The 24,096-nt window shown below is 41.6% G+C and overlaps 2 protein-coding genes and 1 long non-coding RNA gene across 4 annotated transcripts in view; 1 reads left to right on the forward strand and 2 right to left on the reverse strand.

The window, feature by feature from the left end:
- Positions 1 to 23,378, forward strand: part of LOC310667948 — a 73,487-nt gene extending 50,109 nt beyond the window's left edge. For both annotated transcript variants that reach the window (XR_014506464.1, XR_014506467.1), the window contains exon 3: positions 23,304 to 23,378. This is a non-coding gene — a long non-coding RNA (uncharacterized lncRNA). The remainder of the gene's footprint in view (positions 1 to 23,303) is intronic.
- LOC310668180 (olfactory receptor 10R2-like) lies at positions 965 to 2,306 on the reverse strand. Its single transcript, XM_083421197.1, has one exon. It carries the CDS (start codon positions 2,226 to 2,228, stop codon positions 1,284 to 1,286), a length of 945 nt encoding a protein of 314 aa, XP_083277323.1. The 5' UTR covers positions 2,229 to 2,306; the 3' UTR covers positions 965 to 1,283.
- On the reverse strand, positions 5,530 to 6,526 carry LOC310668193 (olfactory receptor 10T2-like; the record flags this gene model as incomplete). The annotated part of the gene is made up of 1 exon (XM_083421215.1): positions 5,530 to 6,526. One exon carries the CDS (start codon positions 6,524 to 6,526, stop codon positions 5,582 to 5,584), a length of 945 nt encoding a protein of 314 aa, XP_083277341.1. The 3' UTR covers positions 5,530 to 5,581.
- Positions 23,379 to 24,096: the final 718 nt, after the last annotated feature.

The raw sequence follows: 24,096 nt of genomic DNA on the forward strand, positions 1-24,096 counted from the left end.
GCCCCTTATCCTTTGCAGAGGATACTAAATAATTTCATGGCAATATCTGCATTTTCAATGACTTCTGGACCCAAGTGTTCAATCTAATCTCTATTATTGTGGATTAAACCTCGGCAATGGATCCAGATTTGGCATTACTTTCTCTAGAAAGCAATACAACCCAACCATTCACCACTAACCTCTAGTATATAATTTCTTAGCAGCAGCTAAAATCTCCATTGCTAGTCACTGGAAATCGAGATCCCAATTGTTGGTTTGGAAGGTTATGGAAAATTGCACTCTCTGAATACCTAACATGCCAGAGAGGATTTAGCCGCAGGGAGACAAAAACAGAATGTTTCTATTCCATTTGGTAGCTCTTTCTATCTTTTGACAATGCTGAGCCTAACAAGCATCAACCGTCCCATAGCCCAAATAAACATATATAGAAGTTATGTCACTTCTCCATATGTTTAGTTGATATTATATGGTATTATATAGTTGATATTATATAGTAAACACCTGGCTTGGGCACCTACGTTTTCAGCAGAATTGCATGAATGGTTCTTTTTTCCATTGCTGTTGTTGGAATCATAGAATCTTAGAGTTGGAAGGGATGTGTCATGAATGAGCCAGCTCCCAGTGAAGAAAGCAGTTACGAAGAGAGAGGGTTAAATGGCAGACAAGAGGAGCCTTGGCCAGGGTCAACTCCTCCGCCCGTTGGAATGACAACTGATAATGTTGCACGCGAGCAGGAAACCTAGCCAAAGCTGTCAGGAGTTTCAAATAGGAGTGAACAGAAACATGGGTAGTTCATCAGAAAAGGAAGAGACTGAGCTAAGCCAGTAAGTGTGGAGAATAGGTGGCCTCAGCCATGGTATGTACTGGTACCAGCCATTCAACAGGAACAATTTTGACACTTCAGTCTCAGCACTATATGAGCTTGAAACAGTTCTGCGTGAATGATTGGTAGAGAAAATGAGGGCTAGGATTTGAGAGAAAACAACAGTAATCTTTGGAAACATTTCCTTTGTTGCAGGGCTGAATGATTACAGGTTCATTTATGAGAAAATTCCCACAACCCGATTTATTTTCCAGTGATGTACTAAAGAGAAAATCAAACTTGTCTGTAAATGCTAAAGCAAGGCCACATTTTTCCAAGTGAACATTCCATATACAGATGAATTTTTTAAAAGATGAGAAAAAGCTACAATACTATTTGAGGCGTTCTTTGTCCATTAAACTACAGATACAGCATTTGTTGGGTTTCATAATTCCTCTTCAATCTGGATAACGCTTAATTTTCACATTCTTTGGGTGCAGGAGCTTTTGCCAAGCGATTTCTTAAGCGCTATTTGGACATCTTTGTTTCTCAGGCTGTACACCAAGGGGTTCAACAAGGGAGTCACCATTGTGTAAGAGACAGAAATAAAAATAGTCTGATCTAGCGTGTAACTGTTTTGGGGCCCAAAATGGATAATGCCAGCACACCCAAAGTGCACCACGACCACGATAAGATGGGAGGCACAAGTGGAAAAGGCTTTACGCTTCCCAACCGTTGTGGGGATTTTCAAGACAGTGTTTGCAATTAAAATGTATGAGAGAAGGATGAACAGGAATGCACAAATGATAACCAAAGCACAAATAATGAAAATGACGATTTCACCTATGTAGTTTCGGCTGCAGGCTAATTCAAGCAAAGGTTCTATTTCACAAAAGAAGTGCTTAACTTTATTTGGCCCACAGAAAGGCAAGGTAAATATGATTATAGTCTCTGAGGTGGAAAAAAGAAATCCAGTTGTTGCTGAACAAGCCACCAGCTTGGTGCAGAGTCTTTGATTCATCAGAATCTGATAACGTAAAGGTTTGCATATGGAGACATATCGGTCATACCCCATCACTGCTAGAAGAAAACAATTTGTGAATGCAAAGCCCAGGAAAATGTACATCTGAGTAGCACAGCCAATGAAGGAAATGGTCTTCTTTTCTCTTAGAAGATTTGCAAGCATACTGGGGATAATGGCGAGTGAGTAGCAGATTTCTGAGAAGGAGAGGATGGAGAGGAAGAAGTACATGGGGGTGTGGAGGCTGCGGTTAAGACATATCGTAGTGATGATGATTATATTTGCCATCAAAGTAACCAGGTAAATTAGCGAGAACACCAGAAACAACGGAATCTGCAGGTCTGGGAAATTGGAAAATCCAGCAAGGATAAATTCTGTCACCACTGTTTGATTTTCTCTTCCCATTGATGCAGCATCTGAAAATAAACTTTGAAAGCGTTACAGATTGCCACAGTCCTCGTCAGCTGATGTTTTATACAAAAATACTGGGGGGAAATGCTTGTTCATAAAATTATTATTTATTTTTCTTATTTATTAAATTTATGTCCTTCAACTGAATATCACAGGCCAGTTTACAATATAAAAACAGAAAATGCATAAAAGGACCGTAAAAATGCAAAATGTGACAGTATCAAATTAAAGAACAAATGATTTTATGAGCTTTAAAAATCACTCCATACAGCTGCCTGAGAAAAGGCCGCCTCCATTTGCCCAATGGTAGAGCCACAGTAGATAGAGGCTGGCACAACAATTGTGCAACAGCAAAATAGTTGTGTCACCCCATAGCCATATTATTACATTCACTTGACCAACACGTCTACACTGCAGAGTTGAATGTCTGATAGCTCCCTTTCAAGGAATCCTGGGAATATCTGCTCCCAAGTTAGTGAGGCGTTTACAAAACTGCATTTTCCACAGAACTAAAATTTTACCAATCATACAACATCTTGGCATAGTTCATCACCGTAGATTAAAATTCTGTATTCTTTTAATGGATGTAATTCCACTGTGATTGAATGTCTGGCTACAGCCCACAAACTGATGAAGGAGCACAGAGGCAAGTGAGCTGAAGAGTTTGAGGCTTCACAATATTCCTTTCAATTGAAAAATTAATAGCATCACAAGGCATAACTCTGAACACCACTAGAATATTTTATTGAGGAGCATGCCTATCTTACCCTGCCTTTTAAAGAGTCATGCAGTCGGTGTCTATTCCAAATTGTAGCACCTCTCCAGGGTCTCAGGTTGATGTCTTCACTAGTCCTGCTAAGCTACCTCATACCCTTTTGGAAAAATATTGGATCTGGAGCCTTCTGTATGAAAAACATAACTCTGCTATTGAGTACAAATCTTGTGGCCAAGATAAAAAAGAGTCAGGTGCTTTCAAATTGTTCTTATTTCCCTTTAAATTGGCCAAGACAAGAGCATCTGAAGGGCTGAATGAATGAATTCAAACCAAAGCTGCAGAACCTCCAACCACAACAGACTTACAAGGAAGCACGATGGATGTTGAGCTCTTCCAAATGACACCAATTTGCCACAATATCCTTTTTATGATGTTTTTATTGAGCATGGAATGTAAACAAGTTTATGAATCCCACCAGATATTATCTCCACGGTGTTTCAAAACGTAAAATAAATCAACCATCTTATTATCAAAGGGAGTTGTTAAAAGCTACAAGTAATAATTAATAATACATGTAATTTTATTGGATGTATTTTTACCTAAAACTGTTGACTTCATCTCTATATCGATACATTTTGTTACATCTACCTGTTTTCCATTTTTTTATTTTATCATGATGAATATTACAGATTGTTTCTGTGTAAGGTGCACGTAGGTCTTTCTGATTAAGTGGTGTGTGAATATTGTTTAATAAATAAAAATAACGTACAGGACAAATGGCTCTGGGGTACGTCACACCCATCGTCATATAGGCAGGGAAATTTCCATCTACAAGTACAATGCTAGAACAACACCTAACAATGGTGTTGTTCTCACAAGGGTACTGAAGACACCAGGGTTCAAGGAGATGAACATAAACTGAATATTTTCACAGACTATATATTACTGATGCTCCACAATCCAAGCTAAGCCCCTTTTCCTTTGCAGAGGATACAAAATAATTTCATGGCAGTGTCTGCATTCTCAATGACTTCTGGACCCAAGTGTTCAATCTAATTCCAATTATTGTGTGTCAACCCTTGGCAATGGATCCAGATTTGGCACTACTTTCTCTAGAAAGCAATGCAACCCAACCATTGACCGCTATCCTCTTGTATTTATGTTCTAAGCAGCAGCTAAAATCTCCATCGCTAGTCACTGGAAATCCAGATCCCCATCCTGGGATTGTTGGTTTGGAAGGTTATGGGAAATTGCTCTCTCTAAACATCTAAAATGCCAGAGAGGGCTTAGCAGCGGGGAGACAAAAACAGGCCTTTTCTATTCCATTTGGTAGCTCTTTCTATCTTTTGCCAATGCTGAGCCTAACAAGCATCAACCGTCCCATAGCCCAAATAAACATATGGAGAAGTTATGTCACTCATAGTTGATATTATATGGTAAACAGCTGTCTTGGGAATCTACGTTTTTAGCAGCATTTCATGAATGCTTCTTTTTTCCCATTGTTGTTGTTGGAACCATAGAATCGTAGAGTTGAAAAGGACCCAAGGGTCACCGTCGGCTGTGGTGAGGAGTGCAAGGCCTGCTTCCTTACAAAGCCTTTACCAGCTGGCCTAGGGGGCAAGGCCCATGCCCTCACACTTCCAGCTGTAGACTCCTCTGGCAGAAACTGCTTTCTTCACTGTTGGACCCACTATTGATCTCATTAGCTCAATCTAATTCATGTCTGGTTACTGTTGAATGGTCACTTTGAAATGTGAAGATTCATTATTGCTTCACAAGTTGTGTATGTCTTTAAGGGCCAGGGCCAGGGCAAATAACGAGACCCAGTCTTACAGCTGTGAAACATAGCTGCTGAGTTGTGTTAATCAACCTCTGTCAGCAATTGGGTATAGTATCTAAGGAGCAGCACCTAGCTCTCCCATTACCCTGGGGGATGGGTTGGTGGTTGGGTCATGTTTGTTGTTGTTATCTTTAGTGTAAAAGGAGTTTTTGTTTTTGTTATTAAAACCTTGTTTAAGTTATTTTTTGAGTCCCTTTTTAATGCATGGTCTCCACAGCAAGCTCTCTGCAACGCTGCTAAACTGCAAATAGCCAGCAGTTACATGAATTCCAACCTTTGAAAATGCAACATATATGATCCCCTCTTTAAAAATAGCCATTACTGGGCACAAAGAAGGGCAGAAATAATTATGTACCAAATAAGCAGAAATGGACACCAAACTGACCCCAACAAGAACATTTTTGACACTTCAGTCTCACCATTTTATGACCTTGAAATATTTCTGTGTGAATGTTTGGTAGTGAAAATGAGGGCTAGGATTTAGGAGAAAACAACAGTAATCTTTAGAAACGTTTCCTTTGTTGCAGGGCTGAATGATTACAGGTTCATTTATGAGAAAATTCCCACAACCTGATTTATTTTCCAGTAATGCACTAAAGAGAAAATCAAAGTTGTTTGTAAATGCTGAAGCAAGGCCACATTTTTCCAAGTGAATATTCCATATACAGATGACTTTTTCAAAAGATGAGGAAAAGCTACAATACTATTTGAGGCGTTCTTTGTACGTTAAACAGCAGATACAGTATTTGTTGGGTTTCATAATTCCTCTTCAAAGTGGATAACGCTTAATTTTCACATTCTTTGGGTGCAGGAGCTTTTGCCAAGCGATTTCTTAAGTGCTATTTGAACATCTTTGTTTCTCAGGCTGTACACTAAAGGGTTCAACAACGGAGTCACCATTGTGTAAGAGACAGAAATAAAAGTCGTCTCATCTAGTGTGTAACTGGATTTGGGCCCTAAATAGATAATGCCAGCACACCCAAAGTGCACTACGACCACGATAAGATGGGAGGCACAAGTGGAAAAGGCTTTACGCTTCCCAGCCATTGTGGGGATTTTCAAGACAGTGTTTGCAATTAAAATGTACGAGAGAATGATGAACAAGAATGAACAAATTACAACCAAAAATGAAATAATGAAAATAACAATTTCTCCTATGTAGTTATGGCCACAGGCTAATTCAAGCAATGGTGCTAAATCACACAAGTAGTGCTTAAGTTCATTTGGCCCACAGAAAGGCAAGGTAAATATGATTATAGTCTCTGATGTAGAAAAAATAAATGCAAGTGATATTGAACAAGCCACCAGCTTGGTGCAGAGTCTTTGATTCATCAGAATCTGATAACGTAAAGGTTTGCATATGGAGACATATCGGTCATACCCCATCACTGCTAGAAGAAAACAATCTGTGCACCCAAAGCCCAGGAAAATGCACATCTGAGTAGCACAGCCAATGAAGGAAATGGTCTTCTTTTCTCTTAGAAGATTTGCAAGCATATTGGGGATAATGACGAGTGTGTAGCAGATTTCTGAAAAGGAGAGGACGGAGAGGAAGAAGTACATGGGGATGTGGAGGCTGCGGTTAAGCCGTATCGCAGTGATGATGATTATATTCCCCATCAAAGTTATCAGGTAGATTAGAGAGAACACCAGAAATAATGGAATCTTCAGGTCTGGGAAATTGGAAAACCCAGCAAGGATAAATTCTGTCACCACTGTTTGATTCTCTCTTCCCATTGTTGCTGCATCTGAAAATAAACTTTAAAGGGGTTACAGATTGCAACAGTGCTTATCAGCTGATGTTTTATAAAAAAAATACTTGGGGGAAATGCACTCATAAAATGTCTGCCTTCAAGTTGGTGAGGTATTAGTTTCAGTTTACAAAACCGCATTTCTTTGAGAAATAAAATTTTGGCAATCAGAAAACACCTTGGCATAGTTCATCACCGTAAATTAAAATTTTGGATTCTTATAATTGGAGAAGCTCTACTGTGAATGAATGTCTGGCTACAGCCCATAAACTGATGAAGGAACACAGAGGCAAGTGAGCTGAAGATTTTGAGACTTCACCATATTCCTGTCAATTGCAAAATCAACAGCATCACAAAACATAACTCTCAACACCACTAGAATCTTTTCCTGGGGATCATGCCTATCCCAACCTGCCTTTTCATGCAGTCACTGTCTATTACAAATTGTAGCAGCTCTCCAGGGTCTCAGGTTGAAGTCTTCACTAATCCTGCTAAGCTACCTCATACACTTTTAGAAAAATATTGGATCTGGAGCCTTCTGCATGCAAAGCAGTAACCCTACCATTGAGTATGAAGCTTGTGCCCAAGATAAAAAAGTCAGGTGCTTTGAAACTGTCCCTTTAAAGTGTTATAGACAAGAGCATTTGAATGACTAAACCATTCTGCAGTTCAAATCAAACCTGCAGAACCTCAAAACACAATAAACCTCTTCAGTTATCAACCCGAATATATATATATATATATATATATATATATATATATATATATATATATACCAAATAATTCTTACAAGGAAGAAGGTTTGGTGTTCCAAATGACAGCAGTTTGCCACACTATCCTTTTTACTATGTTTTTTCTGAGCATGGAATAATGTAAACAAGTTTCTAAATCCCACCAGAAAAAGTCAACCATCATGTTACCAATAGGATTTCTTAAAATGCACAGGTAATGTGAATATTGTTTAATAAATAAAAAACCCAAAGTCTAAAAGGTGAGGAAAGTTCATTCCATAAGCACAATGCTAGCACTTTCTAATATCCTCAGAAGCATTGTGAAGATTTGGGGCTGGTTCATTAATGAGAGATTTCAGAATGATTTCCACGAAGTATGGGAAAACTGAAAATCTACTAAAGAACCAAAATCATCTAAAGAATCGGATTTGGTTGCACAGGGTGCTTACAGATGAGCCCAGGTGTAAACAGAGCATACGTAAGAAATGGAAGGAAGGAGAAATCATGAATAAAAAGTGTACATGAACAGCCGACAGTTGCAGGGAGAAGATCAGGTAGCCCAAGCTCTGGATGAACTGCTACTTGCAAGAGATTAAATATAAAAATCATAAAGGTTTCTTTGGCTATGTTCAAAGCATGAGGAGGAACAAGCAAGTAGGACGTCCTCTGTATGGAGATGATGGAGAAATGCTATTGAGTGACAGAGAAAAGGTGGAACACCTCATTCAAAATTACAGGGCCTGATGAGCTCCTCCCGAAGGTACTAAAAGATTTAATTTCAGAGCCTCTGTATATCTATAATCTATAATCTTTGAGAATTATTGAAGAACAGATGAGGTCCCCGTGCACTTTAGGCAGGCAAATGTTGTCCCGATCTTCAAAACATGGTGGGGGAGAAGACCCAGGTAACTACTGACCTGTGAGCTTGACATCGATACCAGGAAAGGTCTTAGAACAGATAATAAAATCATTTGTCTGTGAGCACATAGAAAAGATTCTGTGATTACTAAGACCCAGCATGGGTTTCATGCCAGACGAATCCCATTTAACTTTTTGATAGAGTTAGAAGCATGGTGGATCAGGAGAATGCTATGAATGTAGTGTATCTTGATTTCAGTAAGGCTTCTGTCCCCCATTTATATTCTTGTGGAGAAACAGGTAGAATGTGGGTGGATGAGGTATCTGTCAGGTGGATTTGTAGCTGGTTGAGTATGAGGACCTCACACATCAGACCGCCCTAGGGACATAGTCATCTGATTCTAGAGATATCAAGCTAAAGAAGCTATCTTCAAAGCATTGCTCCATTTCCATGAACTGAAATGTGGGTTGGATTTAATAGAAATATTCGAGGTTCTCTATCCACGGATCCTTTCCTGCCACAAAGCTTTCAGTCAATACACTCTGGCTTTCAAAACCATCGGGATCCTTATCAGTGGATCCTGCAAATTGCTAGTGCAAGATAATGGCAAATTCTGGGTAATTAGTGATGACCAACAGGCAGAAAACCTCCTCTGGTACCTCAAAATTATGCTTAATGAATCTAAACTTGGTCTTACTGTCCACTTATTCCTACCCTCTGCTTCCTCTTACTTAACCAGTTACTGATCCACAAAAGGACCACTCCTCTTATTTCTTATTTCTGCTATGAAACTGGTATATTTTTAAAAAGAATCTAATAGCAACAAGCTCTCTAACTGTCCCTGAAGTTCATATTTTAGCAGAAGAAAATAACCATCCCCCAAGGGTCTTGTTTGTCTAAGAGAACAACAGAAGGGAATTAAAAATGATAAATGCAATTATAAGTTCAGGTGTCCCTCAGAAATCACTTATTTGAAAAGTGCCAATTTCCTAATGATGCCCTCGGTGACTTATCTCTTCTCTGCTGTGCCGGGGAATTGGAAGGATGATTTGAGACGGGAAAATGATGCAATATTCAGCTTTGTTTCTCTTGGTATCTAACAAAACCAGAGTTCCATGTATATTACAATTTTCAAAGCGTAGGGCTGCACTTTTGGCCCTGCTCCTGGCATGGGGCACAGTGCTTGGACCCCTTTCCTGTTCTCTTAAAATTACACCGGTTTGTTGCTGTTCTCTTAACTATCCGCTAGGGGGGGAACCTTCTCCCCCAGACCTGACTGAACTTTGATATAAATTGTTCCCTTTAACCTTTTCCCTTCCTCTTATTGGTGGTTCTTCCTCCTTATTTAAGCATAAGAATTATTACCACCAGAAGAATAGTAGGTTTTATTGTGGTGTCTATGATTTAAAAAAATAATTGTCATTTGATTTTTACAAATTCCTTCACACAAATAGTATTATCAAACTTTACTCAATATTCTTTTGAATCTCAAGACTCCCCTACTCCCCTCTGTGGATTCTTTAACTAACTTTTTAAACTGCATATTATAAATCTGTCTAGTTTATCATCCTCCATTGTATCCAAAGTCTATGTGTCATTGCAAGAGTTATTTAAAGCCTGCCAAAGATTTCGAGTATTTACAGTGGTCTTTCAAGTACATTATATATTTATCCCATTCCTGAGCCCAGCTCTGGCTGGCGAGGGTGGGGTATAAATAAAATTATTATTATTATTATTATTATTATTATTATTATTATTATTATTATTAAAATCAATGGAGAACTACAGAGACCCAGTGGCAGAGCTTCATGCTCTGGCACCGGGGGCGGAGAGCAGGCGGGGGCGTGGCTGGCGCGCATCCCAGGGGGCATCGCATGTGTCTCAGGGGCGTGGCGTGTCACATGTGGGGGAGTGGCGCCCCGCGCAGGGGGACAGCCACAATGGCACCCCACCAGGATTGTGGTGCCCCCTCTTCCTCCGCCAGTGCAGAGACCTGCCTGTCAAACCGTGTGCGTGAAATAAGTTTAGTACTAGTTATTAATCTTGGCCAATTTTATGAATGAAAGCTCAGGAAAAACATGAAGGAACTCTGGAAACTGTATGAACATGGGTTTAATTGTAAATAAAAGTCAAGCCGAAGATCACTACCTAAACCAAAGGGGTTCCAGGGATCAGACCAAACCATGAACTGCCACGATCTCCAAGGCGCAGGATAACGTGGGCAGAATCCGGTCTTGGGAAGTTGCCAAACAGGCTATCAGAACTGTTATTAGGAGAAAAGGGCAGCTATCAATGCACAAATAAAGAAATGTTTGACACAGATAAGGTGAATAGCGTATGACAATGACTGTGATTGAATGTGAAAGCAAATGTTAATGTACGCCTGAAAGGTGAAATATGAGTGGAGACTCGCCAGATATCTTGATTGACAGCTGGCCTGTCAAGTTTCAGATATCTTGATTGACAGGTGACCTATCAATGGCGAAACTTACCAGAAAAATAAGAAATCAAGATAACAAACTTTTTATAAAAGAATGGAAATGGTTTATTGAATATTTGCAAACAAATTGTAAACAGATAAGAACATTGACAGGATTATTGTAATACAGTGGTACCTCGTGTTAAGTACTTAATTTGTTCCGGAGGTCCGTTCTTAACCTGAAACTGTTCTTAACCTGAAGCACCACTTTAGCTAATGGGCCTCCTGCTGCTGACGCGCTGCTGGAGCACGATTTCTGTTCTCATCCTGAAGCAAAGTTCTTAACCTGAGGTACTATTTCTGGGTTGGCGGAGTCTGTAACCTGAAGCGTATGTAACTCGAGGTACCACTGTAACCTGCAGTTTCATAACAGTATATATTTAGATTAATAAATGAACAAATTGAGTTAATTTGGATATGCCGAAAATATTAAAAATAAATTTAAGGAACCGCAGAAAGAGGGGGAAGGAAGTCAGGTTTTGAAATGTTAAAATGACTTTAAAATTATCGAAATGTATAAACCTGATATATAGATATAGATATAGACAAACACACACACACCAGGTGACCTGTGAAGGATTCACATTTCCATAAAACACCACCTCTTTCTGTGACACGTTGTGAAGTTTGTATTACACTTTTAGAGGTGGGATCAGGGAGTGGGGGGACAGCTTTTAAAGAAGTTGCATCCTTTCCTTGGGGCTTCTTCTTCTGATGTTATTTTAGTCGTAGAAACCTTGTTGCAACAAACTAAAGATCAGGCTTACGAGCTGCATTGCTTTTTATACACCTGGTTGCAGCTTCTTGCTTTACTGTAACCAACAAGCAGACCCCACAGGATCATGAGTTCCTTGAGCTATAGCAGTGGTCCTTTAACAAAATTCAGAGTTCAACCTCCAACACCAGAAAAGATTTGAAGCAGTGAGGAAGAGTACCAGTAGCATGACATCTGCATGGGCATGTCAGCAATTTAGGGCAGTCTCCTCCAATTGGCAGCTCAATTCTCTCCCACCCTCCACAACACTCTTTGGTCCTACCCCTCTTTGCCCACCCCCAACTGACTATTGTATTTTTTGCTCTATAAGACTCTCTTTTTCCCTCCTAAAAAGTAAGGAGAAATGTGTGTGCGTCTTATGGAGCGAATGCAGGCTGCGCAACTGTCCCAGAAGCCAGAACAGCAAGAGGGATTGCTGCTTTCACCTCTTGCTGTTCTGGTTTCTGAGATTCAGAATATTTTTTTTTTCTTGTTTTCCACCTCCGACAACTAGGTGCATCTTGTGGTCTGGTGCGTCTTACAGAGCGAAAAATACGGTACCTCATACACCCTTGGCAGCAGTATCCTTTATATTTGTGCACCCTGAGATAGAGGCCTTCCTGTTTACTGAGCGGAAAGAGAGGACAGAGGCTGCTGGCTCATCAACTTCCCTGCTAGCTTCGCCTCACGGTCCTATCCTGAGGCCTTCTGAAGCCAGATCATTCTAGGGCGTGGGAAAGGGATGCCTGCCTGCCTGCCTGCCCCTCCCTAGCAACAAAGGAACAACACTGTGCCAAAACCATTGCACAACGTTTGGGATGGAAAAGATCTGAAAAGGGAAAGGCACTAGGGTGTGGTTGAGACCCAGTCATTCCTGCAGGGGTTTTGTGCCTTGGACAGCAGGGTAGACATTTGCAGGGAAACCAAAATGCTTGCTTACAAAGCTGTTGTATTACCAACCTTACAGTATGCTTGTGAAACATGGACCACTTATAAACGCCATCTCCAACTCCTCAAAAGATTCCATCAACAGTGTCTCCAAAAAATTGTACACATCACTTGGGAAGACAAGCAAACTAATGCCAGTGTACTGGAAGAAGCAAAGATCACCAGTGTTGAAGCAATGGTTCTTCAACATCAACTTCGTTGGACTGGTCGTGTTGTTCGGATGCCCGATTATCGTCTTCAAAAGCAACTACTCTATTCCATAGCTGTCAACTTTTCCCTTTTCTTGTGAGGAATCCTATTCGGAATAAGGGAATTTCCCTTAAAAGGGGGAAAACGTTGACAGCTATGATCTATTCCAAACTTAAAAATGGAAAGTGTAATGCTGGTGGTCAACAAAAGAAGTTTAAAGACTCAAGGCAAATCTTTAAAAATGTGGTATAAACACCAACAACTGGGAAACACTGGCCTGTGAGTGCTCCAGCTGGAGAAGAGCCTTTACCAAAGGTGTCATGGAATTTGAAGACGCTCAAACTCAGGACAAAAAGCAGAAATGTGCTAAGAGGAAGACATGTTTGGCAAACCCTCACCATGATGAACTCCTGCCCAGAAACCTATGTCCCCACTGTGGAAGGACGTGTGGATCCAGAATTGGCCTCCACAGTCGCTTACTGACTCAATGTTAAGACCGTGTTCATGTAAGACAATCTTACACAGCTACAAGTGATCGCCAAAGAAGAATAAGACAGTGAGGTATCACTAGATTCTTCATGGCACAAGCTCCATGTTCTGAACACCTTTACTTTCTTTGTTATGGAACTTGCAAGACTGCATAATCAAAGCACAGAACAACTTGACTGCGTTGCAAATTTTTTTGAGGGGAATGCATTCCAACGTGGATTCAGCATCATGCCAGCTGAAGGATGGGAGATGGTGTCCATTACAACATGTGCAAAAATCATGACTTCTTCATTTAGGTTCACGGGCAAAAAGAAGCAAGTATGGATAAGACACAAAAAGAGCCAAATTGGTTTTGAAGCATCATGTTCAGACCAACGGTACTTAGCAGGCTGCCAGCCCCACCACACACATTTGAGATGCACCCTTTAGTCTCACCACCCCACACCTAAAAGAAATTGGAAATGTATCTAAATGTCAAAACTGTTTTCTCTACAGAATACAAAGGAATTAAATTTGGAAGGTTTTCGTAAGTGTTTGCCTTGTGGGCTGCCATAGGCCTGTCCATATTCAGCAATATCAAGTTACAGTATAGGAAAACTGGTGCTATTAACAGTAGTCCTTCTGGTTGGTTAATTGGTTCGGCACCTTCCATGCACATGACGTGTGATGCTAATTATTTCCTGTGAGTGTTAAATGATAACCAATCAGAGGCAGCTTTGTCAATCCCAGCAGGTATATAAGAGGACGACCCGGCCTGCCCAGGCCATAGACAGCAGCTCTGCTTCAGAATTACTGGAAGCTCTGGTTCCTAAAGCATGTCTAGGAGGTGGGGTCTATTCACCCATCCATCCATCCATTTACCTTCATCCAGAGATCTCAGGGCAGTTCACAGCATCAAAATACAAAATACAAACACAAAATACATAAAAAGAGCAAAAGCAAAACAAAGCAATAACCCCCGCCTCCCACAAACACATTGAAAAGGGCATGTCAAAGAACACCACCAGAATCTTTTCTTGAGGATCAAGTCTTAACCTGCCTTTTAAATAAGTCATAAGTTCAGTGTTTATTCAAACTTGTAGCTGCTTTCAAATCTACCACTGAATCTGAAATGTGTATCCACGACAAAAGGAGTCAGGTACTGTACTTTGAAACTCTCCAAAGTTGCATAGAAAAGAGCATCTAAAACCTGCGGAACCTCAAGCCAAAATAAAGTTTTCCAGTCCTCTACCAAGAAGAAATATACATCAATTCCTACATGGAAGCAGGTTGATTTCTGAACTGTTCCAAAAATGACAGCAACTTGCCACAATATCCTTTTTATGATGTTTTTATTGAAGAGGAAATGGACGCTTACCCGGTACAAGGGTGGGCAGCGGTTGTGACCTGGCATGGAGCCCCGCCATTTTGTCCCAGCCATTGGCTGGGTTCCTGCCAATCCGTGAATTCTGGCCAATCCGTGGCAACCTGGGGGAGGGGCCAGTGAGTAGACTGTGTTGCTGGAGGCTTCCCTCTGATTCACTCACCTGGTCCTTTTTATGATGTTTTTGTTGAGGAGGAAACAATGTAAACAAATTTATAACTCCCCCCCCCGGATGGTGGTGTTTCAAAGCATAAATCAGCCATCCTATTATCAACGGGAGTTATTAACATCTACAAGTAATAATTAGCAATACATGTGATTTATAGTCAGACATGTAATGTTAAGGCTTTATTATGTCACAATGAGATTGTTTTTCTGTAAACTGCAATTAGGTTTTTCTGATTAAGTGGCATTTAAACTTGTTAAATAAATCAAAAAAGTGTACAGTACAGGGATAAGCCACACCCAGAGTCAAAAAGGTGAAAGAATGTTCCATCTACATGTACAACACTAGCGCTTTAAAAAAAAGAATCACAAATTGTAACAAACATGTGACAACAAATAACCATGAACCAATGCAAAAGCAGCTCATTAGTCACTTTGTTTAGAGAATTACAATGGACAACTGGGTATTTGCATAGGCATATGTGAGGCACAGTAATAACTCCTGTCCATAATCCAGTAGATCTCTTCTCAGGTTTCCATAAGGGAGCCTCCTTGTTTTGTCTTTGTAGTACGTATATGAAAAAAAAATAAATGCCATTCAACATAGAAAGTCAAAGGATTTGATGTGATTTGCTTCTACAGTGGTACCTCGGGTTACATACGCTTCAGGTTGCATACGCTTCAGGTTACAGACTCCGCTAACCCAGAAATATTACCTCAGGATAAGAACTTTGCTTCAGGATGAGAACAGAAATTGTGCTCTGGCGGCGCGGCGGCAGCAGGAGGCCCCATTAGCTAAAGTGGTGCTTCAGGTTAAGAACAGTTTCAGGTTAAGAATGGACCTCCAAAACGAATTAAGTACTTAACCTGAGGTACCACTGTACTTGACAAGTTAACTTTTCAGCCACAGCAACAGACCAAACTTTAGCATATCAAGACTCCTGTAGCGGAGTGCCAATGCTGGGCCATTTCTAGGTGAGCTGGCACCAGAAGAAACATTAATTCTGACTATTTATTATTTACTAAAGTTCTCAGTCACTTTATCTTGCCCAAGGCAACCCAAAGCGACTTGCAAACAAGCAGTTCTTTATAACACAATTGTTCACTCAACTCATCTGTAATCCCAAACATGGCTGAGAGAGGATAATGTACAACTATCATCTGACAGATTGTTTCTTTAAAGACAGCCGTCCAAAACCTATCTGCCGTGGCACATTGCCACCAACTAAAACGTCCCTTTTGGCTGTGTACACACTCCTGTTTACTTTGCATCACGTGCAGTCCCAGTGCTGGTTTGAGAAATGGTGTGCAAATGAAGTTAACCAGAATCCAAATCTATACTGCTGTTTTTTTAGGGAATACTGTACTTGGACCCATTAGTCCTCAAACTGGCTTCGATCTGAATTGAGAAAAAGAACAACCTCTGTGTATTTTAAGCTTGCAGTGTGTACAGAGTCTTAATCTGCTTCCTGTTCTACGAGTGGGGAGAGATGGCAGAAAGAGAGGGAGATTTCACAAACATTTGTTCCACCCATGCCCAGGGCTGACTTTCCCCCCGTTTTGGCTGCCTCCTAGTCATCGCACTGAGAGGCATCACTTTCTTAAAGTCCTTCATTCATAATTCTCATCATGAGGTGATTCTCTACCTTATGATCTATAAAATAAGACCTCCAATAAGATTTACTTGGGGGTAAGTCCTTTCGAACTCAGTGAGGTTTATTTCTGATTTAGGCATCAATTGCTCGGTCCCTGCTCCTGCCAACCTAGCAGTTTGAAAGCACGTCAAAGTGCAAGTAGATAAATAGGTACCGCTTCGGCAGGAAGGTAAACAGAGTTTCCAGGCACTGCTCTGGTTCACCAGATGCGACTTAGTCCTGCTGGCCACATGACCCAGAAGCTGTACGCCGGCTCCCTCGGCCAATAAAGCGAGATGAGCGCCGCAACCCCAGAGTTGGTCATGACTGGACCTAATGGTCAGGGGTCCCTTTACCTTTACCTTTGCCCTGGTTTATAAATGTTGGGTGGCCATTAAAAATTTTGTTATCCCAAAATTATTACTAGGTGCTTATTGTAAACATTTAAGTCAGAAGAAAATGAAATGTGGAAATTTTGCATTTCAGGTCTCTCCCTCTTAATCATCTTCATGCCATTTAATTTTTGTTTTGTTTTATCTCATTGCTCCCTTGCATTGAGATAGATGTAGGCAAATTAATAATGCAATCCTGTACATGCCTGCTCAGAAGCAAATGCTGTTGAGTTCAATGAGGTTAGAATACTGCAGTTTTACAGTTCTATGGACTTCTAAAATACCGTATTTTTTGCTCTATAAGACTCACTTTTTCCCTCCTAAAAAGTAAGGGGGAATGTGTGTGCGTCTTATGGAGCGAATGCAGGCTGTACAGCTATCCCAGAAGCCAGAACAGCAAGAGGGATTGCTGCTTTCACTGCACAGCGATCCCTCTTGCTGTTCTGGCTTCTAAGATTCAGAATATTTTTTTTCTTGTTTTCCTCCTCCAAAAACTAGGTGCGTCTTGTGGTCTGGTGCGTCTTATAGAGCGAAAAATACGGTAATCTTCACTTTGTTCTCATGAATATTCATCGGGATTTCTAATGCAAATTCCTCCTAGCCAACACATTTTTGTACCTATTAACACATTTTTGCAAGCAGTTTCCCTTAGTAGACATTTTTGTATGTTATTTTCACCAGTGTATACATTTTTAATCACATGTCCCCAGAACATATGCAGTATTTGTTCATATTGTTTGACTGGAGAACTGCACCACAAAATTCAGAGAAGTGCAAAATTCAAAGGATACCTTTGAGAAGTGTGAATTAGGTGACTTCTTCTTAAAATGCAAAGAAGATCAAATTTCTCCTCCAACCCTAGACAAGAGACAAATTCAAGTTGCTACTGAGAAATTGAAAATGAGCAAGTCACTAGGTACAGACGGCATCCATCTCTGAAAAGATAGGTTGCAAATGGCCAGTAACAAATGACAAAATTTCCTTCTACCGGTGATTCAGCCAAAAGGCAATCTAGGAACACACCCAAACTGTGAGTCAGCTCTTTTAGGAGAACTATGACTCCATCTAGAAGAGCCAAACACACCACCTTGAGTTCATGTGCCTCACTTAGCCCACAGCTGAGCCCAAACACTGGCACAAGAAACCGATTGCAGCACTTGGAACAGATGAAAAAGATTCAGTATACTGATGACACTACACACCCAAATGTCAGATGATCTTCCTTAACGGGCTGCATTTTAAGCTCTGGGGTAACAAAACTGAATCTTGCACTCTGCCCAGGTCAGGTTCTACAGAGTAAGCAGAACTCACCCAGTACTACCAAGTTTAATCAGAAAGGGGTGGAATAACTGCAAAGCAGTACCCTTTACTCCCAACCTGTCCAACTGCCCCATAAGAATCTGATGACCAATTATATCAAAAGCTGCTGAGAGGTTAAACGAATCATGAGCAGGTCACACACTTTCTTAAAAAATAAAAAAAGGATACTTTTCGCATTTCAATCAATATAACCATACATTCATAATGATCGACTTCCCTCCCCCCTTCCATGGTTCCGTTTATTTCTCCATTTCAACTGCATATTCTATTTATTCCATATGTTTTATTTTCTTCAGCACTTGAAACTGTTAGATTTACTCCAACTCTGCTAACATTTTAACTTGTTTAACATAATTCTTCAGATATTCTGCAAACTTTTCCATTCTTCCTTAAAGACTGGTCTCTTATTCTATTATTTAGATTTGCTAATTCCATATATTCCATCAATTTCACCTGCCACTCCTCTTTTGTTGGTGTCATTTTCTCCCACCATTTTTGAGCATAAACCACTCAGGCTGCCGTGGTTGCGTAGGGAAATAGATTTTTTGATCTGTGGGGACATCTATACCTAATATTCCTAATAAGAAGGGTTCTGGTCTTTTAATAAAAGTATTTTAAAACATTTTCTTCATTTCATTATATATCATCTTCCAGAAATCCTTCACTAATTTACACCACATATGATAAAACATACCCTCCATTTCTTGAGACTTCCAACACGTACCTGAATCTGATTTATACATTTTTGCTAATTTACTTGGCATTAGGTACCATCTATAAATCATCTTCATAAAATTCTCTTTCAAGGTGTTACAACACAGGTCACATACTTTCTGCCAACCTCTAGATACAGAAAATTGATCAGGACCACAAAAACATTCTCCAACCCAAAACCCTGTCTGAAACTAGAGAGGGATGACTCTGGTTAATCTTTCTTAGTAAAGGCTAAGTTAGAATATCTGTGTCCATTGGATCGCTATTCCTCAACATGGAACATTCAAACCTGGCCTGTGCTTAATCACATCAGCCCAGGCCAATTATACGGTTGCTTTTGTTTGATTTGGGTATTGGAATTAAGGTCAAAGACATCTATAAAAGAAGAGTTAATCATTACTCTAAGCAATAAACAAAACCTCTCTAATATTTGGTAAGGGTCACATGGATTTGAGTTTCCAGTCCATTTGGCTGCCTCCCTGGGAGGTACTATTGGAAAGAATCCAAACTAACCAGATGAGCAGAAGATTCAGGGACATCTGCAGCAGGTGTGAGGAACCTTTTGCCCTCCAAACCTTGCTGAACTACAACTCCCATCATCCATGGTCATTGGGCATGGTGTCTAGGGTTGGTTGGAATTTTAGTTCATCAACCTCTGGAGGCCAAAGATTCCCCACTCCTGCTCTTCAGGAACTGCTACAACAGCCATGTGCAAGTTGGATCGGAAGTGACTGATTTTATCTTCAAAATGCTTTGCAAACTGGTCACAGCAGGCTGGTGAAGGGCAGGTCACCTCCACAGGTGTACTAGGGATGGAGCAATCCCAAAACTCAGAAAATATAAATATGAAATCTCTCATTGCAAACATGCCTGCGGCCTAGAGACAATTGCACAATTTGCTCTCTCACAATATGTCTTCGGTTTTTCAAAAATTCTGTGCTTTTGCAGTACTGTGAGTTGATTTAGAGTTCAGCTTCCACTTCCTTACGGCTTTTAAATATTTTGAAATGTCATCTTGGGCATGGACCCATTACTATAAACATGACTTGGCTTCTGTTATGATCCAGTGGTGCTCAGCTCTACCAAGTGAAATGGCCTGCATTTTTTAAAAAATAAGTACCCTGCAAAATCTCAAAGCCACATTTTTTTTCTATTCTCACACATCCTTCCATCACCCATTTTGATGTAGAGAGCACTCTGGATACTTTCCTGTCAATCTTCCATTCTCTGGCCAATCAGTTCTCTGCACCACTCAGCCAGTCTCAATCCAAAGTATATCTATGGCCAGGAGGTCCCACCCATCTGTCTCCAAGCAGAAAAAAGCCAATTTTCATTTTACCTTGATGTGCAGCTTCCCTCTCATTTTTATTATCTCAACCCAGCTAACATGTCTAACATTAACTGGCTTTTGGGTTTGTCCAGGGGCTGTTTGGCGCATGCTCAGAGCTGTTCTCTTCACATCTTTCACAAGGAGGCAGGAGAAAGGAGTGGTTCTTAGTATGAGCAAATTGTATTCGCCACATGAGAGAGAGCGTGGAACAGGGGATAGTGTGAATTTCTTTCTATAATAAACATGTATCTATTTTACAACTCTTAAGCTATTTGTGTTTATTTTTGCACACCATAGGAGGAGAAAAAGCAAACTATGGACAGCTTGTGTGTGTTGCAGCAGAAGAAAGGCTGCTATCTGCTCTTGGTGGAGGCAAAGGATCTTCTTCTTGTCTTCCCTGAACAACTCCTCTGGCTTACTTCCATGCTACTTAGTGATCAGGAAGTGCAGAAATGCTCTCCTCCCCCAGATTCATTTCTCATCTTCCAGCCCAGAGCTTCTACACCCCATGGATGTGTCTGAAAGAGGTGTGGGTGGGTGTGATGGCCTGGGACTCAGGCTTGGACTCGAGAAGCCTCAGTCTGCACTGGATCCTTTGCCTGAGGCATCATCTGAACCCAGTCTGGGGCCTGATCCTGAAGAGTCCCAGTCTGTACAGGTTTCCCTGCAGCAAACACCAGCTGGGCCGAGTCAGGGGCCTGAGCCTGCCCTGGCTCCAGATGCAGGGATTACCTCGTTGCCTTCAGCTGGGCCATCACTTACAGCTGCTCCACTACTGGTTTGGTTAAGGGATGCTGAGGCAGCCCCTGGGTCTAGTAGCCCACTGACATCTCCCGAGCTGCAGAGACTAAGGTCTGAGAGAAGGAGAGACCTGAGTACTCGCAGGAGGAGTGCTCACCTTTGGGTGAAACAGGGAGGTGAGACTGGCCGCTACCCCGACAAAGATAAAAGGCTGTTGGACCCGCCCCAGGTTGCGGGAGCAACATTGCTGAATGCTAGATCCTGTGCCTGTCCTTGCCTGGTTTCCTGCCTTGTGTCCTGCCTTGGCCCTGTCTAACTGACTCCCAGTGGAACCTTCGGATTCTGGACCAGTCCTGGACTGCATTTTACGGGTTACCCCTGGGCCCAGCACAGGGTGGACCAGACTAATGCGAGGCCTGCAGGTGTCACATTGACATGCCTTTGTGGGCCCTTGCCTACTCAGCCTCCTAGAGCGTTCCTCCTGCTGTTCCTTACCCCTCAGAGCCCATCGTGTTCAGGGAGACAGCGGCCCTTCTGGCGATGGGTCCTGCTGCTCTGGTTCCTGGGCACTGACCTCCATTTCCTCCCTATCCTCCATCATCCTGTGAAGACTTTCTGCCCCAACCTCTCCTTCTTCACCCCTAGTCTGCCCCGGTGTGCCCCACTCATGGCTACACCTTGCTGGGATCTTCTTCCTCCTCCCTGCATGTCAGCCTCAGCCCAGTATACCTGAAGGAGTGTCTCCACCCCCATCATTCAGCCCGGACACTGAGGTCCAGCTCTGAGGGCCTTCTGGCAGTTCCCTCCCTGCGAGAAGTGAGGTTACAGGGAACCAGGCAGAGGGTCTTTTCGGTAGTGGCACCCGCCCTGTGGGATGCCCTCCCATCAAATGAAAAGGAAATAAACAACTACCTGACTTTTGGAAGACATCTGAAGGCAGCCCTGTTTAGGGAAGTTTTTAACGTCTGATGTTTTATCATTTTTTAATTATTATTATTATCATTAATTCTGTTGGGAGCCACCAAGAGTGGCTGGGGAAATCCAACCAGATGGGCGGGGTATAAATAAATTATTATTAATAATATTATTTCCTTGTCTTATCTATTCCTGGCAAACTACCCTGAGGGTTGGATCCTCTGACGCCTGACACTGCAGTCCTGCCAGTTCATGACACTTTGCAGTTTTGGCTTATACTCTTCCTCCACCATCTCTCAGTAGCTCTGACTTGGATAAGCAATGGTGGGAATAGGAAGAATGCTTGCATACACAGTTAGAAGAAGGTACAGTGGTACCTCAGGTTACATACGCTTCAGCATACAGACTCCGCTAACCCAGAAATAGTGCTTCAGGTTAAGAACTTTGCTTCAGGATGAGAACAGAAATCGTGCTCCGGCAGGGCAGCAGCAGCAGGAGGCCCCATTAGCTAAAGTGGTGCTTCAGGTTAAGAACAGTTTCAGGTTAAGAACGGACCTCCGGAACGAATTAAATACTTAACCCGAGGTGCCACTGTATTGCCAAAAAGAAGGAGGAGGTGGTGGTATTGATAGCTTTACTTTTAAAGGAACAAGTGTATTACCCTGCATTTTGGCTTCCGAAACGTTCGACAACTGAGGCGCCACTTCCGATTGGTAGCAGGAGCTTCCTGCACTCAAGCGGAAGCCGCGTTGGACGTTTGGCTTCCGAAAAACATTTGAAAAACGGAGCATTTCCTCCTCGGTTTTCAGCATTCAGGAGCTGAAACGTTCCAAAACAGAGGTGTTCAGGAGCCGAGGTTTGACCGTACTTACTTCTGTGGGCAGAAAGAAAAATCTTATTTTTTGTGGTCCAAGAATAAATTTATCACAGGACCTTCATGCTCTCTAATTCTATGTAGCAAATGCTGGACAAGGGCAAACCATTATGCATCCCTGGAAATGATTACATGCTAAGCTGGCCTAATGAATCTGCTGAGAACACTTAACTCTGTCTAAAGTAAGTAGGCAAGAACTGCTGACATTTCAGAGAAGAATGAACAAGGCAATAGGTGTCTTTGCATTCAGTAGCCTGCAGAGCAAGTTTGAAGGGCACAAGCAGCAGTATGACGTGCAGGTATATATTGTTTTGAAATTCAAGAATTACCCAGTTCCCAGACACACCTTTTGTGGAATGCAATTTAGAGTATCAACCTAGCAACATAATCAGTGCAAAAATATATTAGAATAAAAGTTGTTTGTAACCCACAACTATGAGTTTCCTTGCAGATAAAAAAGTCATTCCACATGATATTTGTCCATATCTGCACAACTGGTCTGAATAAAAACTGCAGTTTGTAAGATAATAGCTCATAACTGCAGGTATCCTCACAATAACAGAAGCTACAAAATGTACCTTTCAGCATGCAAAATCTGCAGATGATAATCATAAAGCTGCCTTTGAAAAGTGTTTGAAAACTTCAGCTGGCCCAAAAAGCTACAGGCAGATTGTTGACCAGGGCTAGTTATAGAGTGTACATGACTCCCTTGTTACAAGAACTCCACCGGCTACCAGTCTGTTTCCAGGCACAATTGGGGCTGCCATATTTCAAAAAGTAGAAACCAGGAAAGACCCCCTGAAAGTGAGCTTTTAAGGAAGCCACACACAAAAAATAGAGTTTTGTTTTGTTTTTGTTTTTTACAGAAACGCCAACAAACACTATTTTTCAATTGACTTGCCTAAGATCCAGGACAAAGCGCCGCCTTTTGGAAATTCCCCGGGACATCTGGGAAAATCCCTATTTTCTAGGCTACAGTGTCTCCCTCCTTGTTGTCCTACCAGCAGATGAAGGCTTCCTTGTTCCAGCAGGCTTTTTGGAGCTGGCTGGTGTGTGTGTGTGTGTGGGTGTGTGTGTGTATTGCTTTAGTTCTACTGGACTTCAAATACTCCTTGACTGTTATATTTTATGTGTTTTTAGCTTTTAGTATTTTATCTGTGTTATTTTAATTTGTGAAAGCTGCCTTGCAAAAAGGGTGGGATAAAAACAACAGCAGCAGCAACAACACTGATGATAAATTAGCAAATATTTGGGCATGAGACAAAGAGTGTTCAATGTGCTTAATTTTAATTCTGCAATACGTAGTGTGCAGTAGCTATTTCCCTCTTCCAGTCCAGGCTCAAAGGGCAATTTAAATACTGAGTGATCTATACAGACGATCAACTCACATGCAGCCACATATATGTGTGGCACTGGGAAATCCAACCATCCATCCAAACCCGGAAATGGCAGGAAGGAGCTGGAGAGTCCTTGTGGCTGATGAAAGGACCCTCCCTGGAGCCTGAAGAGAACATCAGTGAGGGTGAAGGAAGCCCCGAAGAGACTGGAGATGCAGCAGAGCTTTGTAGATGCTGCTCAGCCTCCCCACCTAACAGCTGAGGTGTGAGGTAGCGCAGCAGCAGCAGCCACTTTCCTGCATGTCCTCCAGTCTCCAGCTGG

The sequence above is a fragment of the Podarcis tiliguerta genome (genome assembly GCF_965153285.1).
Source record: "Podarcis tiliguerta genome assembly, chromosome: 17".
NCBI lineage: Eukaryota > Metazoa > Chordata > Lepidosauria > Squamata > Lacertidae > Podarcis > Podarcis tiliguerta.

Excerpts from the sequence above, each read along its gene's own strand:
- LOC310668180 (XM_083421197.1), bottom strand. The coding sequence starts at position 2,228 with ATGGGAAGAGAAAATCAAACAGTGGTGACAGAATTTATCCTTGCTGGA.